We start from the raw sequence: 22,711 nt of genomic DNA on the forward strand, positions 1-22,711 counted from the left end.
TAGAACATTGACAAAATTGAAGAGCTTCTTGCAAAAAATTTGTTTCTGATACCTTAGAGAGTTAAAAATAGTTTAAAAGTATTGTAGAACTTTGAAAAACATCGTGAAGTATCACACTGAGCAAGAATCGCGTCAATACATTACAAATCAATTGAAAGTTTTTCAAATCTCGTTTAAAAAGCACATTGATGATATTTGTATGAAATATCTTTTCAGTCTTTTTGTGGTTTTTGTGGTTTTGGTGGTGTGCTGTTCTGATACGGATTTTTTTCACGTTTTTTCATCATTTTCATCATTTTATATTGTTAAATAAATGTTTGTCATTGCGACAAGTAAAACACTAAAATAATATCTCGTATTGCAAAACATTATAAATGTGAAAAGCAGAGAATCACATTAAATACATTACGTTAAAACGTAATTTAATAGCATAACCAGAAGCACTAATTCTTAAAATTATTTTGTTATCGTAGAATGCAAATATAAAGCAAGCTTCCTTTTTTTTCTCTGTTTTTTTAGTTTATTCACGTTCCTGAATTTGCGAGCCATGATTATCTTTCTCTAATGACACAATCAGCATTTTTAAGATATCATTCTAACCAATGAATATTTGTTTTCAGCTATCTATCACCAACTCGCTGGCGTCATCCAGACATACCCGTGTGACACCTGTGGCAGGCAGTATCGAAGAATGATCACTCTGCAGCGACATAAGAAATTAGAGTGTGGCAAGGAAGCACAATTCGAGTGTACGATATGTCAAGCGAAATTCAAGCACAAGCACAGTCTACAGAGGCATTACAACGTTCACCAAGATAACGTACCAGAGTCGCTTTCGAAAATGAGAACTTCGTTTAACAGACGAATTGGCAAACGTCCATACAGACAAAGAACGCAACGATGGCGAGACAATAGACATTCTCGAACTGCTGAGCAGTTTCGAATTCCGAATACACACACAACAGAAATATAAGATCGATACAGAACAAGTAATTTTATTTGCTTTATTTGATATGATATCGAAGCAAAAATATTCAAAAATTAATCACCAAAATATTAACATTACGAATTAATCATAAAATAAGAAAATTATATTAATATTATTAATAACTTTTTGTTATTTTAATTATTGATTTAATTTGAATATGTACATTTATAAATTATTAATATATTTAATAACATAATTGTATCTTTGTGAAAAAAAATTAATTTTAAATTAATTTTTTTAAAATTAATTTATAAATTAATTAAAAAAGATTAATTTTAAAAAAATTAATATGTAAGTTTTTAAATTAATTTTAAATTAATTTTAAATTAATTTTTTAAAATTAATTTATAGATTAATTTAAAAACTTTAAGGTGCTCAAAATATATATTACAAATACGTTACGTTAATTTTGAATTCTAGTATTTTTTTTCTTTTTAAATATTATAAAGAGAATAAAACTTCTATATTGTAATAATATGTCAAATATCAAATAGTATATGAAATAGTTTCAAAAAATATTATTGATATGTATTTTCCTAGATACTAGATAAGATGTATGTGCTAATCATGGAACTAGTACTAAGTTATTAATTGAGTATTTATTGATATATGAAAATATTATATATATATATTTAAGAAGATTCTCTAAAATCATTGTTACTCTTTTTTAGTTACGCAATATCGATGTTCACTGAATATACTAGAAACATCAGTATTGAAGATAATTCATATATTTTATCAATAATTTGTGTTATTCATATAAATGTATATTTGTATTTGCAGTTTGCATATAATTAATATTACAACTTGAGTCCTAATAAAAAAAACGTAGTTGCTAAGACTCGAAAATTACATATAAATATCCATCGATTATTTTGTTAAGCAGTCTTGTGCGCACAATAAAATATTTGATTAATAAGCTTGAAATAAGCGTTCAGTTAACCAGTTTGGATTAGTAAAAGTTAATTTGTTCACATTTACATGCGCACGGAATCTCGCCAGAGCAGAGCACACCATGCGACGCTGAAGTGATAGCACTTTAATAAGCGTATCTCTGCTACGAAAAACGTAAAAACGTACGCGATGTCCGCCGCATACTTAACAGCTCGATTTTCTTTTGTATTTTCAGCACTGTCGTACCGCTATGTAATGCGACCATGCCTCTCCCTGAACAACATTCGTCGGGAGTTCGTCTGCAACAATTGCCCACGCGCGTACAGCAGCGTGCGCGCGTTGAAGTTTCATCAAAGGATCGAGTGCAATCAGGAGCCGAGATTCAACTGTGACTTTTGCTCTTACCGAACTCTGCGGCGGAGCAGTCTGCAAAGACATATGCTACGCCACAAACTGGACTAATCGGAATCAATCAACTTTCGTTTTGTTTCTGAACAAGTTTTCTCTCTAATTTCTTTTTGATCGATTTTTTCCACGAAATTTTATCAAGTGTTGTTTGCCCGATATTCATAAAAAAATATGACTATATATCAGTGCAAATAACTGTACTAATTTCTACGGTTTACGAATTTAGCTTCCGCGCAAATTTGATGTATTAAAATTGATTAAAATTTTGATATTTTCTGTGACCTTTTATCTGTGGACAGATTGCAATTAAGAATTTCATAGAATTGTATGGAAGGAGATGGCAACTAAAGAGTAATAAAATATACTTTAAATCATGGTTGTTTTTACAGATTTCTCATTTTGGTTTTATGTGTATCAACGTGTATGAATATATGCGTAAAAATTTGCATATAGATAATTGAGATTTTATTTCTCCATTATGAACGGTATATATTTTTACTCATGACTCTTTCTCTCTCTCTCTATAAATTTTTGTGAAGAACGAGCAGTTTTGTGTGAACCAGAACATAAGAAATAATCCGTTTTGTGTAATTATTCTCGTGTTCGTGCGAAGTGTTTATTAGAAAAATTAAAATTTGCTTACCGGATGAGTGCTGGAAACTATGATTTCGGAAAAAAAAACTCATAACTTACCTGAAACATAAAATATATTCTCATTAGTAATAAGTTTCAAGTCCATCAAAATTATTTTATATCTTAAAAATGAAAGAAATGTTTACGTAGAAATCATTTTCAAAAAGAAAATTTATTTATATCAAGATTAATTGTATCCACATAGAAGTCTGAGTGTGACATTTTCTTTGATTTCTTGTCTTTACTTATTTTATTTATAATCGACGTGTGTGAGAAGCTTGTTACGATAAATATCAATTATATACATAAAGCAGCTCAGAGTCATCGCGGTTGTTATCAATGCAAGTTGTGCGACAGATGCTATAAGAGCAAACACAGGCTGAAATATCAGCAGAATAAAGTATTAAGAAGGAATGTTTTGCTTCGTGCATTTGCAACTATAAGTCTTACAGAAGGTACAATCTACGGAAACACATACTGAGACATATGCAGCCATAAAGCGAATTGATATTACGATCCACTTTCCCAGACTGATATACCTTGTCGCATATACCATCTTGCATACTTGACATTGTAATATTCGACTGAAATAAACACTGTGCGTTGTTTTGGTAACCCGCCTCGTTTTTTCCTTTTATTTATTAATTTATTTTTGTAAGTATATAGCATGGGACCTTTTCGTTTAATAAAAAAATCGTACAAAAGACATAAAAACCAAATGGCATAAAGTCTTTATTAAGAAATTCCATTACATATGCCGCCACAAAGTGGCATCGTAAGTTGTTCATATTTTGTTTCATGTCCCGTTATTTATTTTATGCATCAAAATTTTGTGTCATTTCAGCTATTCACAAATACGACTGACTGAAGGTAGACTAAAAGTAGCGAATTCAGAATATCGCAGATGCTTGCCATCTTGATTAAGACGATCCAGTCGAGGATACATTAAATGATTAAATTAATTACTTTGGAATAATTTCGGCCCGACGTGAGTTTATCGCTCAGAAAATTGTTTGGACAGTAGTTCATCTTCTTCCACTTTTTCAGGTAATTGCCGGTTCTTCACGCCGTACCAGAGATGTGTCAGAGATGTTTCAACAACTTCAAGTCGGCCGGCTCGAAGTATACTCATAAACAGAGGTGCGGCAAGGAAAAGAGATACAAGTGCACTTATTGCGACTATCGGTCGTATCAAAAGTATACTATTTTCCAACGCCTCACTAAACGGCATCCGGAAAAGCAACATCGGAAAAGGGGCGATTTTTATTTAGATTTTTATTTAGACGAACAATGTCGCGGACAAGAGTCAACGACTTAAGAATCCAATCACATCCACAATCCTTACAGTTCGAAGACGTAGAAAATTTTTTCTTAAACGAATAATAGATAAGTCAGTTAGTTATAAGTCAATTTTAGCAGCGAATGTACCTGAAATTAATTTCGATAGACGGTTGGCGCGTTAACTATATATTTCATAATGCAATATATAAAGTAATACATACAATAATTTTTGTAACATTCTATCTATGTTATTTATATGGAAAATGCAAATGTACATCAACAAAAAGATGCATTTCGTCCAAAGAGACTTTTTCTATATTGAAACACATTCGGAAAATAAAATTAAAATTTATAATTAGATTTTATTCATGTAACGATTAAATAAAAATTATCAGGTAGCTGTATTGTGATTAGAAAAATATTACGTCTGAAAATACTGTTAGCAACACTTCTGTTCTGTTCCGTTAGATTCTGTGAGTTCTTGTCATTAAAATAAAATTCACTACGATTCGACTAATTAAATACGAATACTGATAAGTCTCTTGTTCATACATTTGTAATTTTGTGTATGTAACTAATCCTAAATAATAGGATGCATTTTTTACAGTGCGAGCATTGCCATTGCCATGCATGATGTTAATAACAGCAATATTCAATCTCGCAGTAGAGTTGATCTGATGAAATTATTGCACTTATGAAGAAATTTTTTTTATATTCTTTTCCCTCTCCTTCCTTCTCTTAAAACACCGATGCATTTCATCGCGTATACTTTGTGTTATGACGACATTAATAAGAATTATACCTTGCTTAAGATTTACTTTGATACACCTATCTGAAATACGTGAGCGAAGCAACAATTTGAAACAATATTGCACATTATTTTAAAAACATTGACACCTGCGACATTATAATTAATTTAAGATTTGTTTCCGAAATTGATCGTTTAATTAAGTGTTGATTGCCGCCTCTTTAACGAGATCCCCTCCCCCCCCCCAAATATTTTTAAACATGAAAATTACGATTTTTCCCAAAATTGCAAAAGTTGTTCTCGAAATCGACCCAATATGTTTGGATTAATTTAGTTCCGAATTGAGTTTCCTTCCTCTTAAGTTACGAGCATGTCCCACGGGCGTCTTCTAAGGTTTGTCGAGGATCGTACGTTTGATTGCAACACGGAGCCCCACGTGAGACTGGTGGAACTGGCCTAAAGCTTGTTCTTCTCCAATTTTCAGGTATGATGGATGCAAGTATGGGCATTGAGCTGCCGATGATGAAGATGGATCCATCGCGGGCTTGGATGCACGAGCAGCCGATGATTCCGTTCGCCGAGCTGAAGATACCAAAGGCCTGCGACTACGTCAGCAAAAAGTCATTCGGCCGATTTGTCTGCGAGCGGTGCAGCCGGTCGTACATGAGGAAGGACTCGCTGCAACGCCACATGCAGTGGGAGTGCGGCAAGGAGCCGCAGTTCCAATGCCCGTTTTGCCCGCAACGTTGCAAGCGCAAAGCTCACTGGCAGCGCCACATACGTCGCCAGCACAGTGAGAAAATAGACGGCGTGGAGGGGTATTTACAATCCTACACGCCGAAGGTGGAAATCGACTGAGCTCGATCGACTCGATCGGAATACGGAGAGAATGTCGGCGAAGAGTCAGACTTGGTGGAGAAAACTTTTCAACGATCACTTAATGCATGCGTGATATTTTTGAACAATCTTTTGATAAGCGGATACATTTCCGCGATATTTTCTTAAATAATATAAGTTTGTTATTGAGAGTGTATTGTATTTCTAATTTTTTTTTTTTTTGTCGCTATTCTGAAGGAACAACTTTTCAGGGAAAAAGAGAGAATGTTATAAGATCAAAACCTAAAGTCGATTCTATTAATAATACACTTTCAAATGTTTTATATTAATAAAATCTTCATCACAGGTAACGCGCGCACGCGCGAGAAAGAGAGGAATAGCAATGAACAGCACGCTTAATAAAAATCGTATTGAGAAATATTCAGTTGATCTAATACTTGCCAACTATATTTACAAGTATACTGTCGAATCAAAAAAATTTACATTTTTTTAAGTACAGAATGTTATTATACCTACTTGATGTCTTGATTCTGTTAAACGTTATTAAAGTATCAAATTGTCGATACTTCAATATCTATGGATATCGAGACTTACGCTATTACACATCGTATTTATAAAATGTTTGAATGTTGAATGAATTCTAAGAATCGAAAAGATATTTTATTAAGTGTGCATATATATTTTATACTTTTTTTTTTTTTTTTTTTTTTTACCTACGTAAGCTCGTCGAGAAAGAAACCATTACCATAATACTCATTAGAAATTAAGATTAAGATGAGCTCTATGTACAGCAAATAAGTTTTGCTAAACACACTTCGTTTCTATGAAGTGATTTGACTGATAATCTTATTTATTGCTCGGCAATGCACAATTTGCCAGCATTCGATTAAAAATGTCTGTGTTGTGTTTCTTAGCTTGTAAGGTAATTCAATCGATGTATCAATCAGGGTGATTTTTTTTTTTGTATTTTAAGCCTTTATATAATGATGTGCCTTATCAACGCGTGAATTAATTGTCAAAGTAATAAGTGCCAGTTACATGAATTCCCTTCGCGTCGACATCTGTATTTTTCCTCTCTGTCAGGGAACAAAAAAAGCAAGATGATAAAGATAGGAGGATGAGGATAAAATTCGTGCGAGGGGATTAGTTTTAAAATCGTTAGTTTATAAGCGTTATTAATGCAACGACTATTTTTTTACACGTCTAAGGTACGAAATGTATTCGAGTGAACTCATTAAGACTGATGCCGTTAAGGCGCGATAAATCATGCTGCTATTACCAGTCCGATCGCTCATCGATCATGTAACATCATAATCAAAGTCTATCGCATCTCATTGCACTTGAAGGAAATAAATCTGTACGAATACGAAGAGCATCGCATCGAGCTGTCCCTCATCATACATTTCACTGTCAGCCACTGAAATTTCCACGAACGATTCATTTGCGTGTGATTCGAAGAAAAATTGTTTTCCGAAGTATTCGCGACCGATTAATTATTGTAACTGTCTTGTAAAATCGACAGACGCGTTTCGATTATCCAACTTTACCCTTGCAGCTTTTAATCGTGCGCTATGAAGTAGAATTTAATGATATTTATCTTAAGTTAATTGGCGACGAAAAAACATACGTTTATAGATTACATTAAAAAATAGATACTAATTTCTACAAACCATTTTTATCTGCAAATTTTCGATTATAAACAAAACGATTGAGATACATTTATCGATCGTTTCACTGATATTGGCGGCTAAATTGGGAGCTGCAATTGGCATAAATAAATAATTGAAATAAAAAATTCAAAAAAATAAATAAAAATAAGTCAGTCGCGAGAAAATCCTTAGAAAAAAGAATAAATCCTTAAAAAAAAAAAAAAAAAAAAAAAAATTAGTAATAATAACAATAGCATAGCCGCCACGTTAGAAGCATCTTTCCTTTGTAAATAATTGACCTTATCACAAATTTTTAACTGATTCGCGCATCGTTGCGAGAGCTATTTGAGTATCCTACGCATCTCTTATCTCTTCTCCTGCCTTCTCCACCTGTGCGATATCAGGGGAGCAGCATGCGCACTAACTTTTCTCGAGTCTTGTATATAGAAACGCCACTTACATATCGAACTTTCATCGCTTGCGCATCGACAGGAGGATTCACAGATCGGCTATTATCCCTTGAGACATCAATGCTACGAACGGCGGAATAAGCCTAACGTCGGATCTGTGAATGTTCCTCTCGTCACACGCAGTTACCGCTCCTTCCTCGTATGCGAAACTCATAACTAGCTGCTTGGGGCTCGAAAGTAGGGACACGAAGGACACGCATATTTTTTTTTTTTTTCCCCCTCTCGCTATTTCTGATCGGCGCCGATCGTCGCGTCGACACGCACCCGCGATCGAGGACGAGTCGCGAGGTTCGATCGGGTCCGGCGATCCAGCGAGCGGCGACTCCTTCTCGAGGCAAAGCTTTCTTTCCAGGACACGCCGTGAGACGCCCCTCCGCTCTCGACGACAACCTCGATCTCGATCTACTCCACTCCAAACTATTTCTTAAAGATAGACGAATGAGCATCTACCCGAGAGATAGAAAGAGAGAGAGGGAGACCGAGAACGAGAGGGAAGGGGAGACCGGCGTGGAGCGCACGACGTCGAAGACACGCACGTCGAGGTCAGGAGCCATCGACCATTCTTCTAAAAAAAAAAAATTAACGCCCCCACCCCCCCAACCCCTTTAGATACTAAGCCTCTAATTCGTAAGCCGATAGAGCGGGGAACGGCGGTCCGACGGCCGGCGGCTTCCCCGCTCGAACGCTTGGAATGAATGACGCTCCGACGCAAAACGCTCGTACACGCGGGACACATGTTAATAAAGCCGGGGATCTTGTGTTCCAGCCGAGGACCTGAGCATCACCGGCCTCAAATGGGCGGAGACCTGGCAGCGGTGGAGCGTGCCGTCGATCATGTGGCGGTCCGGAGTCGGCTTCGGCAAGGGCCTCGGGTCCGGCTCGTCGAATCCCGAGGGCTTCAACTGTCCGGCCTGCGGCAGAGTCTACAAGCTCAAGAGCAGCCTGAGGAACCATCAGAAGTGGGAGTGCGGCAAGGAGCCGCAGTTCCAGTGTCCCCACTGCGTCTACAGGGCGAAGCAGAAGATGCACATCGCGCGGCATATGGAACGGATGCACAAGGAGCAGATCTACAAGCAGGAGCTCGTGTAAAAGGGGGAGAGGAGGGGGAGGAAGGGAGAAAGGGGGAGTGCGTCGGTATACTGCACGTCGTCGGCGTCGTTTGCGGGCGCGATCGCGCGCGGGAGAGATGAAGAGAAGAGCGAAGAGAGAGGACGCGAGAAGATGGGAAATGTGTCTCTCACGCGCACGACCGACGTCCGGTATGCGCGACTTCGAAGAGAGCGAAGAGGGGGGGTGGCTTGGGGGGGGGGATATGTAGCAGGTGTACAGTGAGGTTTGAAACGAGAACGATAATTAAGACGATCGAAACTGACGGAGAGCGTCGAGACTTCTGCTTCTTCGGGAGGAGGGGGCGGCCCACCCCCTCGTCCCGATCTTGGATTCATATTTTTTTTATCCTTTTTTAAGATTTATTATTATGAATCAATTGATTGATTAATTAATTAATTAATTATTTTTATGTAACGAGATATATGCCGCGTGTAAACAAGAGAACGCGTCGATCTCCCGCCCGGGGCGCACTTTTATGGCCCAGAGACCTCATCCTCGAGCCCGCTGAAGCAGGACACTTCCTCCGGCCAGATCGCCGATTTCCGCGTCTTTTTTTTACGTTTAAGATACAATCGACGCAATTTGTGGGAGGAAAGAAGCGGGACGCGACCACTCTTGCGTTCGTTTTCGACATCCGATAGTATGGCGATCTCACAACAGGCGCGCGCTCGAGGCGCTAGACAGATTTTCCTTCAATAACGAGGCCCGCCCCGGGCCGGACTGAGACCGTCCGGTAAACCGGAGCTCTTCCATAGCAACCATTCTGGTCACACTGGTTCCATATTTTTAAACGGGCGCAGCCGTGCGCGTGTGGCTTACTGGGGACATCAAAAAAAAAAAAAGAACGTGGATGAAAGAAGGGGAAAACGCGAGGGTGGGTGAGAGAAAGTGAATACTCCGAGAAGATCGAAAACGCGGCCACGTCAACTAATGTCCGTCGACCCGATACACGTATGCGCGCACTCGCGCGACACATCGGTATTGTACGACTACACAAGCCACGAAGTCACGTCAATATCAACGACGCTACAGTCATTTGAACCCTGAATCCTCGGGTCTTCGAAGGCGAGCTCAGACTTCACCACTTTCAGGCCGAACCAAGCGGTCGCGTTAAGAATTTTTACGGCGCACGTAAAACTGCGAATGATTTGGGAAATGGAAAAAAAAAAAACGAATTAAGGCGGCAATCTAATCTCTGATTCGCACTGTCAATCGTTTCGATTTATCACGTGAATTTTTCTGATCGACAGCAATTACTTCGATGCTGTAGCTTTTTTGGAGTGTGAACTTTGTATTTTGACGTATTGAGACGAGAACATAAGCGTAAATAAATCTAGGAGCAACACGGTTCTCTTTAAGTATGATGTCGTATTTAAAGTGAATTTTGTATTTTTTTTGTAATTACGAAATTTGTTGCTGTTCTGAGTCTTTTACTTTTCAACTTTATTCATTCGTGGTTACTGGACATACACATATTTAGTATACAATGAGAAATTTCATTGCAACGTGTTTAGGAAATATCGAAAAATACATAGATTAAATTTTTCTATTAAAAAATTTATAATTATTTATAAAGCTTGCGGGCAGGTGTCTATGAAAATTTATTAAGTTTATTAGAATATTTAGCGAGTAGAACTCGTTTACTTTTAAGGAACGATAAAATTTATTACAAAATTTATTGCAAAATTACTTTTTTAATATGTGTACATATGAAAAAAATATTTATAGATTTATAATAGATATATAATATTTCGCAAGTTATTTTAGAAATTGTCGAAAATGTTATTATTTTATCCATTCAAATTTTTTGGACTCTAATTGTTTTCATCTGTTACGTTTCATTTGGAGAAAATTTTGGTATAAAACTATGTTATTGAAATTAAAAAAAAATGAGATTTTTTAATTATATTATTTAATATAAACTTTAATAAGTCTTTCTTCAGTCTATATTTCTATTATTAACGTAAGTTAACGTAGTTACTCGTACCTAAATTTAGGTGTAAAAGATACTTTGAAAATTTTCGCTCACATATTTCACGAAATCGGAAACGCAGCGTCAACCGCGGGTAGCCTGAAAGCGGTGAAGAAATTTCCATAGTTTTGTCCAACGACAAGACAGCCATTTACACTATATTCCTCGCAGCGATGCAACCACAAGCAATCACAGTATTAGGCACGGATTCGCGCGGATCGTCTCCCCGCTATTTCGTTATACTTCCTACATGTTACGTACTCGACATACCACATGCTAATAAGGAGAGATAGAGAGACAGTTTATAGGAGAGAAGCATCTCTATATACGTTTACACGTATATATATATAACTCGCGCGTGGGTGCAAATACATGCGTATACACACACACACACACACACACACACACATCTACATCCTCACACGTACATACATACATATAGATATTTATATATTATGCACACACTACCGCGAGGTATTCCTACAGCATTGTGATCGTCAGACTGCCAGATACACAAACGTAGATTCCTATATGATGCATTTAAGTATATATATTTATATTATATAAAGCGTATAATTAACTCCTTTTAATTAAGCGTCCTCGTTAAGGCCCCTCGCGTATTCCTTCACACTCGAGTCTTTATTTTCTCCTTTCACACATTGACGCATCGACGTGCGCGATCGGGTCGATAGGCATGACGAATGGCCGCGTACCGAGTACGGTGTACGCAAAAAGTTTTTCAATTATTTGAGACCTCGAACGATAAAAACACACTCGTAGCGAACAACTATTCTATTTTGTTTTATTAACCGATGAAAAATAACATGCTTATTTTTTTTAATAAAACCTAATCCTTTTCTTTCAAAATTCAATTAAACAATAATGTCTTGCAATTGCAATACATGCTTTATTGAATTAATGGATGATTTACTATCTTCTCGCACATTTGGCATTAAATGTGACCGTCCGATTGTGCGATTCGACGCCAGGATCGCGCGAATATTAATTAAAATCAAAATGAGACACATGACTGATGCTGAATGTACGGTGAAAACGTGAATATCGACGCTTGTCGATCGTTTGCCCGCCGAAATTTCCAGTCTGATCGAATGTTCGAAGTGTACGAACAGATTTTGAGTACCCGTGCTCGGACGCTACCTGGCATCAGGTCCCGTATTCCTACGCCACGCCAAATACGCGCGCCACGGCCGCCCGACTTTCCATACTGTAGACAATATTTATGAGACAAGCTAAACTATACTACTACTATTATTACTATTACTATTACTACTCGTAACTCATGTATACAATTAAGTATGCGCGACGGCTGAACGCGAAGCGAAGCGGTAGATTTAGTTTTCCTTCTTGCTGGGGCGCGCGAGCGATCGCGCTCCCCTCGGCGAGCGGCGCTCGCGATCGATCCTCGACGACGAAGTCTCGATTCCACAGCCAAGCGGTGGAACTTCACCTTCCCAAGAGGGGGTGTGAGTCCTGCCTCTCGAAATTTCCCGGATTAAACGGGGACGCGAGAATAATCCCCACGTAAAACTGACTGTAACTCGTGCTATGTAGAACATTGTGACATTTTGAACGTCAACATTTCAAAACGGATTTAGAGTCTAAAAGTTTTCCAGAAAACGAACATAATATTGCTAATATGAAGCAACATGTTTTTATGTACTTCTGCAATATAAGCGTATTTTTAATTCGTTAGATAAATTATGTATGTCTGCAATTATTTCGTATTTTCTAAATTCTAGTCAAGAAATTTCTTCTTTAGATGAGTTTCTACTTTCTACATTAAAACGATGCAATTTGTTTGAAGTTTAAGAAAATACTTTCGTATTCTGCATTGCAGACTCTTTTGAAAAATCGATAAAAATGTCTAAATTTATATAATAAATTATATTAAAACATGTTGTTCTATGTTACACGATATTTTATAAAAAAATTGTACTTTTATTTAAATGATTTAATTATAGCAGAGTTACAGTCCTTGCGTCCTCTATTACAAACGGAGGAATCCTCATAGACAATAATACACATCCAGGAAGCATGTTGTGCTTGAAATTTTAGATAAAGTTTTTTAATTTTGATTATTTCCTGTTTAATTTTGCAGGAATAAAAGATATGTTCGTAAGCGTATAAATTTTTTAGCCGTTAAATATCCAAATTTAAAATTCGTTAAAATTTTGTAAAAGACGTTTTGGGTAAAATATTTTTGAAGAAAACACCGTTGTATATCGTGTGAGAATTAGCTAATTTCTGAATTTGCATCACGACGATTGATTAATTAACAGAAAGATACTTTGAATTAAGCAAATTATTAGAAATGTACGATTGTCGCGATTAATTATTCAGTAACAAAGAAAAAAACTAATTTTTTACAGTGACATTTCAAAAGATTCCATACATGTAATAATAATAATAATTAGCCTATTGATAAACGACAAACATTTAACGCATTTAAAAAAATTATATCAACTAATTGTCCTTTAACAAATGAATAGTAAGAGAAATTTTTTATTTTTTATCGACACATTTAATAAAAAGGATGTTCGAAATTTATTTTCTCGTGATTACGCCGCGTGAAATCGGAAAAATCTCGACTAGACTTCCTGGATGGTATCAGCTCCGCAGCTCGGAGTCAGATCGTAGGCCAGAAGGACTCGTCTTCCGTCCAAGTGCAATAACTATTATTAATCTATCCTTTCGGTCCCGCGCTATTAGACACGACGCGATGATTTTCTACAAGATCATCGGTCGCGTCTCGCTCCAGACTTCGTCCGATCGATCAACAGCGGCCGCACGCTGATACGTATCATATAATAAGCGAACAAAAGATTAAAGCATCAGAGAAAAAAATAGAGAGAAGGAAGTGAGAGGAGGTTTCAGCGAGAGAAAGGGAGAAAGAGAAAAAGAAAAAGAGAAAAGTAGTGAGAGTGAACAAGTTCGATCGAGGATGGACCGGCATTCGCTCGTTCGCGATTACCGGGTGTTAATTGGAAAAGAGAGAGGCAAGGATCTAAAGAATCGGTCTCGAAGACCGATCAATGCGAAGTGTAATGCGCGGGAACGGGAACGGGATGGAAATGAATGGAATGTTGACGAGGGAAGCGCGTCGATTGATGATGATGACGATGATGACGTTACGTAGCAGATAAAGAGAGAAAGAGAGAACGGTGGCATGGTAGATGATAGTGTTAATCGATAAATACAATTATGGATCGATGATACATAGTTATGGAATGATAATTGATAATACTACTGCCTCACGAGGCCTTGATGAATGGCGGCGGTCGTGAGAGAGAAAGAGAGAGAGAGAGAGAGAGAGAGAGAGAGAGAGAGAGAGAGAGAGAAAGAGAGAGAGAGAAACGATTGGGAAAAGTGGACGGGGCTGAGCGATGAAACGGTATAGTGCTCGGGACAAGTGTTACGGGGTTAACGCCAACGGACCGCCGTCATCGACGGAGATTACTAGATTATTAGGTATGTAAGAGTACTATTAGGTAGGTCGTAGCTCTTAACGACTCTTTTTTCTATGTTTTTTCTAAGAGGAAAGGAAGGGAGCGCGCACCTAAGGCGTTCTTCTTTTCCCGCGAGAATCTACGCCGGAGAGATGTGTAGAGGACAACTTTATTAGGGGAGGGCATAAATGAAGAAGATAGATCGAAGATAGGGATGAGAGAGTGGCGGCAGAAAGAAATGTCATGTGGGCAACAACGAAAGTGATAATTATAGTGATAAAATCGGGGGAAGCAGTGATATCGTTCAGTGAAAAGGAGGAGAAGAGCGATTGGGAGGGGGGAGGGGGAGGGGAGAACTTGGAGGGATGTAAGTGGTGACGCGATGATTGTTTCTGTGCAAAATCGAAATTTTATCGTTTGGCTAATCTTTTCACCAAAACGATCGAATCGATGATTTATGTCTAAACCGGAGGATGATTCCACTTGTGGTGCTCATTCAAATGGAATAATTTGATGGGTGAAAATTATACTAAAGTTGGCTCTCAATCGTACCAACCCAAATCGTTTTTTTAATTGGATAAAAAAATTATTTAACATGGCTGATACATCTGAAAGTTAACTTCGGTATAATTTTTATCTGTCCATTCGGATGAATCGTAAGTAGGATTATCTTCCGGCCTAGGCAGGGCATTAGAAAAATACAGAATAGATTCGCGGGTTGCGATTATCGAATTTTCATAGGAAAACTCGTGTGCCTTGTTATTATCTATCAAAATAAATTTTATAGCGGACATTCTAATAGAGAATCTTTTGTTTAACTAGTTCTTAAATTTTAAAATTTAGACTTATGACGTATACGCGAAGCAAATCCAATTCTTTTCGGGGTCCGTTTTAGCCAAATTGCGTTCTTTCGAATTATACGACATAATAATTTTGCACAATACCGGTTTGACGAAATTGTTCGAGGCTTGCGAATTCTTATGGAAACGATTAAAAATCAAATAATCTTCCGGAAAATCAAATCTAAATAGTTCTTTTGTATTTAAAGTAAAACCGCTATATCATGCAATCAGAATTTAGAAAAAGAAATTGTGATTGCATTACAATCGCGCCACGTATTTTCCCTCGCTAATTGGGTTCAATTTGCATTTAAGTGAACATAATCATCAATGCATCAATGCGTGAGGGTGGGAGAACGTTAGATGTGGAACACGATGGATTGAACCGTGGATACTCTTCCTTCGTTGTATTCTTTCAGGATATTCGACTCGTTTTCTCTTCGTTTGATATGTCTGCACGCACTTATGGCGGCTTGCACACTCTCGCTTAGCTCTGTTTCAAATTAAAGCAAAAAGAGAAAAGTACGAAAAAAAGCGAACGAACAACGACAACGACGACGACGTGAAAGAAGGAGGTGTAAGACGACGCGACTGTGTCGCGCTGATGATATTTGTAATTCAGTATATATGTGCCTTCGAAATGACTCAAAATGCGTGAAACAGAAAGAACAGATGTGGAAAGTGATGAAGAGCGAGAGGTAGCGCGCGAGAAGGAAAGCAGATGAAGATCTTTATAATCGTCCGAGTGATTCGCCATCGCGGGTTTTGCAGCGATGATGATGAAGGCGACGCAGAGCGTCCACGCGAAATCATTCGGCTGGCTGCCACGATTATAGATCACAGAGAGTCACACAGAGAAAGGGATATATCACAAAGTAATTATAATAAAATAAAAAGAGCAAAATTTGTGGAAAAAAAAAACCGACGATGAAACTATCGCATAATACGCGTAGATTCGTGCCCGCCGTCGATATAAAAAATTTTGTAAAAAAAAAAAGGAAAAAACGAAAAAAAATAAGAAGAAAAATTGAAAGCGCGAAAAGGGTGGGCGTAAGAATAGGCAGAAGAGATGAGATAAAATTTTTCGTAGGATTTGAAATAAGTAAGCAAAATATTATATATATATACATATATAGATATATATACACAAAAGTACGTAGGTGAAGCGTCGTAAATGCTTTTTTTTACGAGAATTGGTCTTTGTGTTACTTACACAGCTTTTAATCAGGTCTAACTCGAGTCTTGCGCGTTATAATTGGGCTTATTAATCTTCTTCTAATTAGGTTTTACATATTGCGATTACGGCGATCGCACTCGCGGAGCGAGGAATTCCTTGCATTTAGATATGTACGTATAACGTTTTTTTTTTTCTTTTTTCTTTTTTGGTGTCGGTTTGGGAGATTGGGAAAACTCTAACCGAAACGAAGAAACATTGCAAAAATTTAATTAAAACATTGTGCCGGAGCTCGAGAGGAAGCGAGGCGAAACGCGACCAATGCTATTTTACTTTGACATTTAGTTCTTTTTGCCCGTCGATCGAAGGTGCCTCATCGAGATTCGTAGATCCTGACGCGATGATTGGATATTATCGCTTTTCTCATTACGAGAAAGACAATAATTTATAATGCATAAAATTAACTATTCTTTAATACATGAAATATAACAGCTTTTTAACGTGATTTTAACGTGATATGTTATTAAGAAAGGAATAGATTTAGTTCTTTTGTTTAATTATTTCGGACGCTAATTATATATATATTTTTATTGGGAAAGGTGATAAAATTATTAAAATTTTTGGAAGTTAATTTAAATTGATATTTTATGCGCATGTATTTTTGGTATAGTTCTATATTTTGGCGAAAAAAAAAATTTGGATAATATATATTTATCGTAAACTTTTAACTTTATAGTAAATTTTTATTTAGCATTAAAAATTCTATATTATATTCTTAGGATTATTTGGGTATAATGTTTGCTAAATATCCATGATAAAATGCTTCATTACTTAAAATGCTTTATGTAATTGTTTCTTAAATATAAATGCAAACGGAAACGATAATAATCGCACGTCGCGTCAAGAACTCGATACTTGCAGTGACTCGATTTTTTAATATGCATGATTATATTCGACAATATATATAACAGCTACAGCTTGAACCCAGAACGAACATTTTCTGGCTTGACAACAATATATTACACACTCTGACGTGAGACACTGTTCGCGCGAAAATACACGCGCGATTTCAAGCAACCAAATAAAATGTTGAATATTTTGACACGCTCGATTACGTTTTATTCAATTTGAATTGAATCGCTCGACTGCATGACGGACCGTTGTTAATTGTCATTCGATTCGCGCAGGAAACCTCGATTGCGTTTCATGCTATTCGCGACGATTTATGAGATGTGCTACGTGTGATATTTAGACGCTAAATTTCTTTCGAGATCAGTCGTCTGAGCGGTGCAGAGAAGCCACGATTTTAGGATTAAAAAAATACGATTCGGTGTTTGTATAGATAACAAAAGATTTATTTTCTTTTTCGAATAAAACGCGGCGCGTTTTTATCGTTAAAAATTTATTTAACAATATATTTAACTATGCGTTTATCGAAAGTTGCGTAGAATATTGTAAGAGTATCTCGTTTAGGATATAGGAATTTCCGGTTCTGTAATACTGCTCAGACGGTCGGCCGCCCTTTTTTTTTGTGTTTTGCTCTTTTTGAGGAAAAAACAAAATTTCCAGTGGAATTTGGGGGGGGGGTCGAAGCGAGGGATGACAAGAGAGATTTATTATGACGGGGTGTTACACGCATGCCATCCAGGTATTTAGAAAGTATACCGCTTATTTTTTTGAAACAAAAAAACAAAAAAGAGATAGAGAAGTATATTATTCTATTTGCGAGCGGGAGGAAGAAAGTTTATAAACGTCACGCATTCACGTTTTTTCGAAATACGCGAACGGATGCTGGCTTTGTATTGCGAAATGGGCGCGAATGGGCATCCCGGTGAGAACATGTGATGAAGAATTTTAACCCTTAGAACGGCAGACTTTTTAATAAAATCCTCAGCTGCGCGTTGAGGATTTTAATATCCAAATATTTTCATATCTGCATCTGTCAATTTTAGCTAAATAGTACACGAATAGTGTTATGCCAGCACTGGATAAAGTTTTGATAAAAAATTTTTTGACGGATTTAAATTGGGTTTTTAGTCAAACGAAAATAGTGATAGGTTTTATTTTGAACGTATTTAATATTTATAATTAAAAATTACACGTGTAAATAATAAAATATAGCGTTTCAATCAGTTTCAAATAAATGATTTTATTTTTGTTTAAAGAAACATTCCGTTTAAATCCGTGAAATAATCTATTATTAAAATTATTCAAATCCGCTAATACATTACATTCTAACGAATACATTGAGGCCTTTTCTGCATACTGAAATGCTGACACTATTAAAAAATCGTATTGCAACGAACGATTGTAAGGAGCTATCTATTGAACCCAGTGTGTCGTTCTGGGGTTAATAAACGCGTGCAATGCACGTTATTTTCATAAATATAGAGACGATCGCGTAGCTTTATCGTATATTTCTGGCCGTACTACTTTTGGGAAGCCTGTTATGTTTAGCGCGACAGAGCGAGAATGAATGATATTGAATAAGTGAGAAGATATAGAAAGAGATATAATCCGATAAGAAAGGAAACGAGAGAAGAAATAGAGCGAACGATAAGATTCTATTCTGATCTCTATATATAACATATATAATATGTATATGTATATATTATATATTATATATATTGAAAATGAATGCGAATGAATTTGCTGAGAGCTTTTGCAATGGATGAAGAGTGATAAGCGAGCTGGTTGGTTCCCAAGCGATGTAAAATCGGATTTTTTCCATAGAATACATTTTTTAAATAGGAGCTTATTCAAAATTCTTGGTGTAGAATATGGATCTTATGCATACAAAGAACGCAATTGTAAAGACTCATATAGGCATTTTATCCTATGAAATAAAGATATCGCCATAATCGAATTTATATCAATTAGGAACTGCGTAGCTCGAATAGTATGCGGAATGAACAGCGAATTTCGTGGCCCTGCGATCGGAAATCGACGTTCTTCAGCGATCGGGATCGGCGCTTAAATATCTCAAAGCGATAATACAGATGTATAAAGAAATTTATTTATGGACAAGCATGTCTAAAACTTGCGTCGACGCGTAATGTCGAAAATTAACGTTGCAATAAAAATCGTCCGTCGTTTCTGCGTGATAAAGGACCGGACGATGATTTTGCGCATCTTTCATCGATAAAAGGACCCTTCATCTTTATTATACATTTTTCTCGCAACGTACGAACCACGATTGTATTAGTCAGCCGCTGGATATCCCGCACGCACGGAAGAACGATCGGATTATGTGATTCGAGGACCGGATAGGAAATGTGCATCACTGCTATGGTTTGTAAGTACTCAATCTAGTCGAAATTGGTATATAATGTTGTCGCGACAAAATGGACGGACGATTTCGGGAATCGTAAAGCGCTCTTATCATTAAGAAAGCTGTACACGCTTATATCGTGCAGGCACACCATATTTATGCTGTCCATATTGTCTTTCGATCAACTGTCAAGTGTTAGAAATATGATTAAAAACAAAATTATCCGGTCTTCGCGAGAAGCTTGTTATAAGAATGAAGAATTGTATGGCTACTTAATTGTGTGTCATCGATTGATTTGTCTTCGCAGGGCGACCGATTCGTTGCATACTATTAAATTAATAAAAGAACAATGCGTTGCAATCAGATCGTTAATCGGCCCGGAGGTGCCGTGTTACATCTGCCGTATGTGCGAGAGACGGGAAGTATGCTGTGTGATTGAGAGGGAAACATGCAGGGGTGCGACGATGATGGAAGGTGAACGACGCGAGAAACAATGTGACTATGTAGTTCGACCACCCATCGCAGAACTCCCTTAAGCGATTTTTCGACATTTCGCGGAAACACGAGAGAAGAGAAGGAAATAATCGCGGGAAAATGAGCGAGTAGCTGTAGGAAATGGCGTAACAAGAGCAAATAGCGCGTACGAGGGAGAGACGAGAAAGTCGAGACAAGTAGGTTTTGAACCGAGAGAGCCTTGTGTTAAGTGCCTTCAAATACGACTTAGATTTTAGGCTATAGAAGAAAAGAAACAAAAGAGGCGCTGGGCGCGTCCAGCTGTGAACGGATTTTTACGGTATTATTCGGTCGGGCGTCGCCACTTGTGTGCAAGATTACGACAACGCGATGAAGCTGCTCGACGTGTATTTCCGGTGAAGCTTTGACTTTTTTCTGATTTTTTTAATCTCATTTGTTTCTACGAGCTGCCTAATTGAAAAATTCTTACGGATAAATTCTACATCGACGATTAACGGAATGTATAAACTTTAACATTGCACATTTTTTTGTTTATGTAAAAACAGGTACTATTTTTGAAATTGTTATCGAACATGTATTTCTTTAGTTTTTTTTTTTTTTTTCGTACATGTCAGAGCAAACGATACTCCTTCGATGAGGATTTTTGCGACGAGTAGCCCCATTGGTCGAAATCTCCGGCGACGTTCCGCGCAAATACATCTCGAGACCAGTGATATTTTTTTAAAAATTATTTATTTACGCCGAAGGAAGCGGAATTTAATCTCAATCACTCGCCTTTATACTGCCAATACTATACTATCCGCTAAGACGTACTCAATCTCCGTTGTCGATCCATTTTACATAATCGACCATGCCCTTCGCGTGACATTTTTCTTCCCCAACCTTTGCGACAACTAATCGTAACATATGTGATCCCTCACGTCTTACTTTACATCAGTTCCGTATTTATTCCTATGTAGATCATATGTTATTCCTCGTATTTCTTACACATTTTTATTGTTTTTTACAACATTTATCTCCCGTAAGAGACACGAGTGTGTAACTTTTGCTTCGGGTTTCATTTTGATGTTTTTTTTTTTTTTTTTCGTTCATCTTTAACAGTACAATTATCTGTAATAAATAATAGCGAAGACTAAATCGCGCCACACACGAGCGCGCAAGTAGAACACTGATTGTGAGTGCGGGATGTCGCTTCGATCTGCGTCCGATAATTTCTCTTCCATTTGATCGAACGACGATCAACATTTTGATCAACATTCTCTAATATCGTTTTGTTATAGAACACACCAGATCACTTGCGAACAGTATCTTGAACACTGTTATTTTTTAAGCGGACACTCGACGGGCATCTCGCACTTGATTTTTTAAGAACGATACTCTTAGTACAAGCACAGTACTCGAACTGTACAGAAATAAAATAGAGTGAAAGAGCGATGAAGAAAGAAAGAGAGAGCGAATGAGCAAGAATGTGAGCGAGAGAGAAAGAGAGAAAAAAAAGAGAACGAGAGAGAAGAACACGTAAAACATAAAATACAACCTACAACTTCCGCTCAGCGCCTCGAACGCAAAACATACTACTTGTAATCGTAACTTCTTTGTCGCCATGTATTTGCCAACGAACGATGATTTATTAATTATTATTCTTCTTTTTGCCTTCATTTTATATATTAATATTATTTAGAGAGCAACAATTATTAACGACTACGCTATGATGATAACGATAATCTTTCTAGATACTTTTTTGCTTGTTCTCTTGCGACGAATCCACAGCGAAACATACAGAGACATGCACACACATACGTGTCACATAACGCATAATACACACGAAACACGTACGTGTCCACGTGTGACGCCTGAAACACGTATACGGAGATCACTCGTTCGCAACGGTTAAGACAACGTGATTTAGCGGAGTGCGAACTTCATCGCCGCGTCGCCGTTTTATTGGCGTTCGTTTGTATCACGTAAGAAGAGTCGCTTGTTTAAGGAACTGACAGGGAACGCTGGGTCGGTCTCGAACTCGCGTCGGTACTCATATCTCTCGATCGCATGAATTGTAAAGAAATCGGAAGAAATCCAAATCGCGAGAGCCAGAGAGAGACTCGCGGGATCCCGCGTTGATCGCGACAGACCGAACGTTCGACACCTGTTTGTCCACCACCGTGCTTCCTTTCCGGTTTTTTTCTGTACACACATATCATTTTCCGGACCTTTCGAACATTCCAAAACGCTTGTTTCCCTCTTTTTTTTGTCAATTTGTAGAGCGCCTTGTATTCGATTTAGAGCAAAATAAAATCTAGAAAGGCAACACTCCGCCGCGTTCTCTTCACCTCCCTGTGATTCTCATTTCTCGTCGCGGGTTAACGCGACGATCCTATTCTATAAAAAGTGAAAGGCGAGTGAAGTAAGGAGCAAAATTTTATTTAATAATTAAAACGAGCTACGATTTTTTTTCGTCAAATTTAGTAAACAGGTTTTTCTCTGGTTTAATATTTT

General features: G+C 37.3%; 1 protein-coding gene across 8 annotated transcripts in view; it reads left to right on the forward strand.

The window, feature by feature from the left end:
• lola (longitudinals lacking) overlaps positions 1-22,711 on the forward strand; it is a 205,232-nt gene that overhangs the window by 135,590 nt on the left and 46,931 nt on the right. The window contains exon 7 of one of the 8 annotated variants that reach the window (XM_067348270.1): positions 621-1,827. The exons of 6 other annotated variants lie outside the window; for them this stretch is intronic. In XM_067348270.1, coding sequence (XP_067204371.1) covers positions 621-973 — 353 coding nt within the window. In that variant the 3' untranslated portion in view covers positions 974-1,827. Of the gene's footprint in view, positions 1-620; positions 1,828-2,117; positions 2,665-22,711 lie in introns of those variants that run through there. One more of the 8 variants, XM_067348302.1, reaches the window with a different exon arrangement.

The sequence above is a fragment of the Linepithema humile genome, chromosome 1 (genome assembly GCF_040581485.1).
Source record: "Linepithema humile isolate Giens D197 chromosome 1, Lhum_UNIL_v1.0, whole genome shotgun sequence".
In the NCBI taxonomy this organism is placed as follows: Eukaryota; Metazoa; Arthropoda; class Insecta; order Hymenoptera; family Formicidae; genus Linepithema; species Linepithema humile.